The sequence below is a fragment of the Olea europaea genome, unplaced genomic scaffold (genome assembly GCF_002742605.1).
Source record: "Olea europaea var. sylvestris unplaced genomic scaffold, O_europaea_v1 scaffold2481, whole genome shotgun sequence".
In the NCBI taxonomy this organism is placed as follows: Eukaryota; Viridiplantae; Streptophyta; class Magnoliopsida; order Lamiales; family Oleaceae; genus Olea; species Olea europaea.
In genome coordinates, this window is record NW_019243032.1 from 23,592 (window position 1) to 32,364 (window position 8,773).

The 8,773-nt window shown below is 34.2% G+C and overlaps 1 protein-coding gene across 1 annotated transcript; it reads left to right on the forward strand.

Annotated features, from left to right (window-relative positions):
* Positions 1 to 5,338: 5,338 nt before the first annotated feature.
* Positions 5,339 to 6,881, forward strand: LOC111382367 (zinc finger MYM-type protein 1-like). Its single transcript, XM_023006313.1, has 3 exons — positions 5,339 to 5,855; positions 6,008 to 6,059; positions 6,188 to 6,881. Exons 1-3 carry the CDS (start codon positions 5,339 to 5,341, stop codon positions 6,879 to 6,881), a joined length of 1,263 nt encoding a protein of 420 aa, XP_022862081.1.
* The last annotated feature ends 1,892 nt before the right edge of the window (positions 6,882 to 8,773 follow it).

Here is an 8,773-nt window from a genome sequence, read left to right on the forward strand (position 1 = left end):
CTATATTTAAGTTGTTTAACCCAACTCACACTCTCAACAAGATAATCAGTTTATTGTACTCAATACAACACAACATGATTCGTAACATCTCATCTCATACTTGTTTTGTATAATGTGGGAGATTCGACTTGGAGTCTAGACATAATTCTGCCATACAATTATTATTCTGAAGATCTTATTTGCAGCATACTTGGGAGTGATTTTTTGGCCCAAAAAATGATTTTTGACCATTATTTCACTATTCTAGCCGTCATATTTGACTTCTTCTCTCACAGGTAGATCCCACTTTTTTCGTAACGGTCAAAAAATCAATTCTCAAAACTACTCCCAAACAGACTCTTGATATGATTTATTTTGAAGAATCCACAAGTTGACATGGTTTATACTATGTTTAGGTTGTTCAACTCGACTTACATTCTCACTAAGATAAACTAGCTCATAATTTGACTCGACATGGCTCATCTTGTGCTTAAATGGTCGATTAGTAGCAAATAATCTTTTTTGTGATCATCACGATGCCCAACACGCTTAGTTTCGGATGTGAGGGGTCCAAATTCACACACTACATTATTGGTGGATTATTTATTTATTTATTTTTTAAGTGGGCCTCTCCCATGATATCTGGGAACAGGACAGCATACTAGGCAATAACCTTGTAATGTTGCTTGGCTTCTGGTTGTCACAAAACTTGCAAACTATGGTCGCTGATCTTGCCACGTCCTTGCCTAAAATACCATATGTTTGTATTTACTTTCGACTCGATTTTTAATACGTTAGGTTAGACACAATTATATTAATAACAAATAAATATATAAGACTTTTAATTCAATGTTTCTACTTAACAGACGTGATTTAATAAGAAGTTATTGAATTTATCATTTGGACTTACAATAAATTTAAAATTGCTCATTCTACTCTAAGGAGAGCTTTGAGAGATTTAATCCAGTTTAATTTAGTTAAAAATTTTGATAAAAATATAAGTTAAAATCAATAATTAATTTTAATCACATTTTATGGAATTCAAAACTTTTATCAACTTTGTAACCATACATCTCATCGACATTTATAAAAATTCATTGAAAATATAACTTTTAGCGAAACCAAACATGGGCTTAGCGGCATAAATCCGTTGACAAATAGAGAGAACATACAAGTGCTAGAGAATGGAACACAAAACAAGAGAAAGAAACTAGAACAAGGCTTAGACACGTAATTAAACTTTGTCTTAAAAATGTTGTTTGTCCTCTCTCGATTAATGAGATTTTACTTATGGAATTTATTGACAAATAGCTTGAGGATTTAATAAGTGCTTAATGAGTTTTCTCAAAACAAAAGTAAAGACTTATTTATTGCACAAGAACAATTTTTTTTTTTTTCTAAATTTTAGGTTTGAAGCAGGAAGAAGTTGATAAATATGTTGTAAGATCTATATTCTCATCTTTCTTCTTCCACACCAACCCATTCACGAATTGATGTGCAGTGTTATTCCTGCAGAGTTGCTCACTCAAGCGAGCGACTTGAGCATTTTCTCTCCTCTTTTGCGCTCGAGAAAATTGGCTTGCATAATCTCACACAATTGAGAATATTTATTATGTAATACCGACTCTCTCTGACTTTAGTTAGTCCATTCCAATACTATTTGACTTGCAAAAAGACTTCAAATTTGTCAAAACATTTCTATCTTGCCCGTAACATATTGAACAAATTTTGACAAAACATATTAAGGGGCGATTTGTTCCACATTTTTTCAACAAAAATGCATTTTAAACATCACATCATGGGTCCTACCTTAGAGTGTTGAAGTCAAATATTTTAGGCTGATTTGATGAAAAAAATGTATTATTTTCCCAAATAATGTACACCAAACGGGGGCTAAAAAGGAACAAATTTTAGCAAACTAAGTTGGTGGCAAACTTGGTTTAAAGAATAACATATTAGTAACTTGTAAGTCATGAGATATAGTTTTTTTTTTAAATTTAATTATATTCCTTTTATACTCTATCTTCTATATTTGTTAGTCAATTGGAAATTTGCAGTTGGTTGCACTAAGAAGGACGCCAAAGTTTCCAAAAATGGTTGACCAAATAAAAGACACAAAATTGGGATAAATTATCTAAGTGGTTCAATTTTATTTTTTTTAATTTTTTGAAAATGATTGTTTGATAGTGGACTTAGGTGTAGTATATATGTGTAATGTTATTCCATCAGTACATTGAAGAACAAAAAACTTATTTTATAAGGATCTAACCGTCAGTCAAATTGGCCATCAACAACCAAATCCCATTATAACATTGCCGGATCACTATGCCCCCCAGGGCACATCCAAGTTGGTGGAACAATCACATTGGGGGGCTCTGGAACCAAGTGTGGGGAGTTCGATTCCTGGTTGGAGCAGCCAAGTGATGTAATAACCAGAGAAAGGGTTGGAGCAGTTTGGTGATGTAATAACTATGGAGGAGGCTCCCTTTGGGGAAGGAGTAAAAGCCATGTGGGAACCTGGGAACCAACAAGGGCACAACCTGCGATTTACCTCCCTGAGGGGCCGGAGGTTCAGGGACAAGAATATAGTCTGACGTAAGCTGGGACACCTCGTTAAAAAAAAATAAAAATAAAAATAAAAAAATAAAACATTGCCGGATCACTACTACTTCACCTCAGCCGACAAAATTTCACAAGAAAAAGTTTCACTAGAAACTGGCTGCTTTTGGGCTATTGGAACCTCGTGGTGGCTATTAAAAGATGAGCACTTCTTCATGCATAGAATGAGGGGTTCTGTAACCCCTTCAGATAAGACACAAGGAGACGAGGGGTTTGACATTATTTTATTCACATGGGGTCCACTTCATGTGAGATTTCTGTATTGATATGGTAAAGTCCATTTCTATACATATGGATCCAGCCTTAAAAGATATAGGTCTAATTTTTTTGAGGATTGGACCAACAAGGTCTTCATCAAAAATGAACTATAAATTCATGAAAATAAAAACATATTATTGAGGTACAAGATAATTTGTTGTTGAAGTCCAACTCTCTAAATATTATTGTACTAAAAATGATTGAAATATTCATCTTGAAGATATGTGATTAAATATTCATCGTCGAATAAAGTAAATATTTAATTTTTTAACAAATCCCGTCTCGTGAAACAAAAAATATCTCATCTCGAGAAAAGCAAAAAAGAAAAGGAGAAAGTCATTCCATTAATCTCTACATTTATTTTTTAAATTGATTAAATATAAAACAGGCACGAAACCATATGATTAGATGAAAGATAATGAATGGTCAAACCCATTTTCCATGCTAAACATTCTAATCAATGACCCCCACTATGGGATCCATTGTCCCAACTTCAACCAACATTTGGAATATATTATTTTGTTTTCAAGATTTTCTTATATTGCAGTAATAGTGGGACTTTGATATTCAACTAGAATAATTTCTAAAATCTGTAGTATTCATCAATAAATATTGCATCAATACTCGATCCTGAAATGTCTCAAAATAGGTAATTTGGTTCCCTTGCAAATTTGAGACAAATTACTATTATCTATCTCGATGTAATTATTTTTGCTGGGATTTAAAAATGCATTTCAAATACTTCCAAGAGTGATGTTATGTGCATAGTACTATGGGTACTTATCACCAATTAAGTGGTAATGGATTTCGTTGAGTCATTTTCTTATAAAGTTGGAATACATTTTGATTCATTTGATGATGAATTAGTGGAGTTCACTATCGCATATACTAATATTGAGTAACATAGTGTTACATAACCAGGCGCGGAGCCAGCACCCGGCGAGGGGGCGCGGCCGCACGTCCTGGCTCCGCCGGAATCTACAAAGTCGCTGGGTAAATAAGGAGTAAGGAGTTGCAGACTACAGTTGCGCCATTGGAGAAGAACTGAAGAAGGAAGACGAAGACTGAAGGGTGGTGAAGGCACAGCTGGGTTTTAATTTTTTTGGTTGGGTTTGGGCTTAACTCTTAAGTATATTAAATTTTGGGCTATCGTTATTTAATTTATTTAGCCCAACCCAAATGAATTTAGCCAACCCGTTAGTGTTACCCATAACCCATTTTATTTGCCCTTGACAGTTGACATTTTCATTTTTCAATCCCAATTCCCAACCCCAACACCGAGCCAGCAGAAGACGAGAGGCAGCAGGCGTAGCGCCAAGAATTGTGAATTTCTCCCAAATTACCAAACCCTTTTCCTCAATCTCACTTCTTCTTACTCCAAATTCACACCACAGACTTCAGGCATCGGAATTTTGGACCGGTGAGTGGTGACTCCTTCTTTCACTCTTTATTATTATTATTATTATTATTATTATTATTATTATTATTATTATTATTATTATTATTATTATTTTGGGTTTTGGTGTTGATGATGTGCATAAAAATGCTAACAAATTTCAAGAATGGGAATTTGAAGAGTAATAGTCTTGTCTCTTGAAGAAACGTGTGTGTGAGTTGTGACTTGTGCGAGTGTGCGACAGTGCGAGACAGTGAGAGGCGAATGTCGATGGGGTTGGAATTTTATGTTCTTGACTTGTGAATCTGTGATTTGTGAAGCAGTGAACTGTGAAGTGATAAATGGAATTCTTGAATGGAAAAGTGAGAATTTGAAGACGGGAATAAAGAATTTTATTATTCTTCTTTTTTTTTTGGTACATACATTGTAGAATTAATTATACAATATATTGAGGTTAATAAATCGTTAGACATGAACTTCCTGTTTAAGTTGTATGTTCACAGTCTAGTATTTACTATTGAGCAATGAGCACTAAACTAAGCAAAAATGAAGGGGACAAAAGTTGAAAACAAAAATGACACTCAGAATTAGAATTACCTTCTCATAAAGAATTTGACAACAATTTAATGGAATTAGATCTTTGCGATAATGTATTAGTGAAACATAAAGAATTTCTCCATAATGCTATAAATGGAACAAAAACATGAAATTAAATGTATAGTCTGGTCCAGACTTCCAGTAAGAAACTTGTTGACATTAGGTTTCAATTCCCGTGTTTGATGATGAGTAATTTATGATTTGATGAGGGAATATGATATTAGGAATGATTATTGATTTGGAAATTTACGTTTAGGATGATATTTTGCAGATTATAGAACAATTTTTTCAACCAAAACGAAAGTCCATACCCAATTCTTCTACTTCTAGTGTGGGTCTAGTCTCGTCACTGATTCTAGTAGAGCACAAGAGTTATTGAATAACACAAAGAAGTCTCGGGCTCAATATAATGTGGATGATCTTGTATCTGATCCAGGGATACGGCCCCCTATCGAATCATATGATCCTACTATTAGAGATGTTGTTAGGATGGCATACTTGGAGAAGGGTCCTTGTCAACCATATGAACATGATTTCCCAAGAAGACCGATGGGGAATGATAATAGATGTTTTCGAAAAGAATGGTTCTCCGAATTTCATTGGTTGGAATACAGTATAGAAAAGGATACGGCGTATTGTTTGCATTGCTACCTGTTCAAACCTGATAGAGGGGGTCAAGGGGGTGGACATATATTTACTAAGACCGGCTTTAGGGATTGGAAGCACAAAAAGACATTGAAAGATCATGTCGGTCTCTTTGATAGTTCTCATAATCAAGCTTTTGCAAAGTGTACCAACTTGATGAATCAAAAGCAAAGTATCTCTTACGTTATTTTTAGCCAAAGTAGTAGTCAACAACAAAGTTATAGGACCAGGTTGACTGCGGTGCTAGATTGTATTAGACTCCTCTTGATGCAAGGATTGTCATTTCGTGGTCATGATGAATCGAAAGAGTCTCTTAATAGAGGAAATCTAATTGAGGTATTGAACTGGTATGCAGCTTGTTGTAAGGAAATTAAAGAAATATTATTTAGTAATGCTCCTGGAAACGACCAAATGACTTCACCAACCATCCAAAAGGATTTGATTAATTGTTGTGCTGTAGAGACGACAAGGGCTATATCAATGAGATTGGTGATTCTCTGTTTTCAATTTTAGTTGATGAGGCTCGCGATAATTCTATGAAAGAACAAATGGCAGTTGTTTTAAGGTTTGTTGATAAAAGTGGGCAGGTGAAGGAGCGTTTTTTGGGTATATCCCATGTCACGATACTTGTGGCCAATCACTGAAAGATGTCATTGATGCAATGTTTTCTACACATGGGTTGAGTACATCTAGTCTGAGAGGTCAAGGCTATGATGGAGCAAGTAATATGTCAGGTGAGTTCAATGGGTTGAAAGCTTTAATTCTTAGAGAGAACCCGCATGCTATGTATGTTCATTGCTTTGCTCACCAACTTCAGTTGGCAATTGTATCTGTAGCACGTAGGAATTGTATGGTTAGTGATTTTTTGGACGTACTTGCTATTATTGTGAATTTGGTTGGTGCATCATGTAAGCGTGTAGATGTTCTTCGAACAAGTTATCAAACTAATATTCTGGAGAAACTTAATACTAGGGAACTTACTGGTGGAAGTGGTCAGTTTCAAGAAATGAGTTTGGCACGCTCAGGTGATACTAGATGGGGCTCACATTTATTGACAGTTACTCGTTTCATTAATATGTTTAATGCTATTATAGATGTTCTTGAGAATATATCAGAAGATGGCGTACATTCAGATCAAAAATCTTTGGCCTTAAGACAGATGAACAATATGCAAGATTTTGAGTTTGTGTTCAGTCTTCACTTTATATTTGAAATTCTTGTAATTACAGACGACCTTTCACAAGCCTTACAGAAAAAGGACCAGGGTATTCAGAATGCTATGAGGTTATTGAATTTGTGTAAGTGTGCATTGCAGAACTTGAGAGAGAATGGTTGGGATACTTTGTTCAGTAGGGTGATTGAGTTTTGTGTTGATAGACATATTTAGTACCTAATATGGAGGATATTGTAGTGGTGAAAGGTCGACCTAGGCGTGTAGCTCAACAGGTGACTTATTTTCATCGCTTTTATGTTGATTTGTATTGTCATGTGATAGATTCAATCTTGCAAGAGTTGAATGATCGATTTCCAAAAACCACTACTGAGCTCTTTACTTGCATTTCATGTTTAAGTCCAAGAGATTCATTTGCAGTTTTTGATAAGGATAAATTGCTACGTCTTGCTCAGTTCTATCCTTTGGACTTCAATAGTGAAGAACTTTTATTACTTAGACCTCAGTTTGATAAATTTCTTTTGCTTGTGAGAATGGACGAAGCTTTCTTTAATCTCAATAGTATATCCTGTGTAGCTCAAAAGTTGATTGAAACTAGAAGTTCTTGTTATTTTCCATTGGTTTATAGACTGCTCACCTTGGCTTTGATATTACCTGTGGCAACTACAAGTGTTGAAAGGTTATTTTCTGCTATGAATCTAATCAAGAGTGATTTGCGCAACAAAATGAGTGATATCTGGTTGAATGACAATTTGGTGGTTTACGTGGAGAAAACTATTTTTAAACAACTTGAGAATGAGGCAATATTGCAACGTTTTCAAATTATGAGACCCCGTAGAATACAATTGTCTAAATTTACAGTTACAGAGTAACTGAGTAAGGTTGTATCGTATATTTTTTTTTTACTATTTTGGGTTGTATCGAAGTATATTTTTATATGTATACGATTTTGACGTTTTAGTTCATTTACATATATATTAAATAACTTTTAATATTATGTAACCAAATTTTAATAAATATCGGACAATGACGATTTTCGACAATCAACGATCGTCGGTCTACGGTCAAACCGCCCTAGCTGAACTTGAATCCTGGATTCACCACTGTACATAACCTTATTCTATATCTTAGTGGGATATAATCAACTGGATATTCTTTAACGATGGATTCAACTCAATATGATTTCATTTTTTCATACAAATCCATTGTCCTTGATAGTCTTGGATTTTATAGTGTGATGACACAAGTCTCGCTGGATTTGCGACCCGTCTTTCAACCACCCATATTTTTAAGTGTCACATTCTTTTCTAGGTAAAGAAGCTTGTAGATTGCTAGGTAGGAAATGATTTTTGTATTTTTTAAAACGCGTGAAGAAAGTTCTACCTTTTGGGGACCTCAATAATCTTGACTTGTATTGTGTGATAAGTATAGCTAGATTTGGGGTTCAACTTTCAAGAACCGATTTGAGAGTTTTAGCAAAGGATTTTTTGATCGCTAAATCCAATTTAAGTGTCGCCCTCTTTTCTAGTCTAGATAAAAAAATTTGTAGATTGCTAAGTAGAAAATCATCTTTGTATTCTTTCGAAATTCATGAAAGGTGTATACCTTTCGCGTGCCTCAAATAATATTGGATTTTATTGTGTGGTGACATCTAACTGTGGCTAGATTTTTAATAACCCAACTGGGGGCTTTAGCCAGGGATTTTTGGATCGTCAAATCTCATATTTTTCTTGGAAAATAAAATGAATCGAGGTAATATACACGACACGATATGAAGTATATGATCACAAAAAAACAATAAAATAAAAGATAATGAATTAATTGATAGAAGAACGGAGTATTTTATTCAATTGACTATATGAAGAAAACAAATACTGAAACCTTCAGTAATACAAAATTTGTGAAAAAAGGTCTAGTATTTCAGGACTGCATGCCAAAATTTAGAAATGCCATAAAGATGGAAATAATATCAAAAATCATATGGAATAAGTGAAATAATATTTTCCTAATAAAAATACGTGCAAAGAAGGGAAAAAATTATTTTCTCAAAAATTCAACCTAATTTGGATAAAAAAAAAAAAAAATCCAACACTTTTTAATGTCATCAT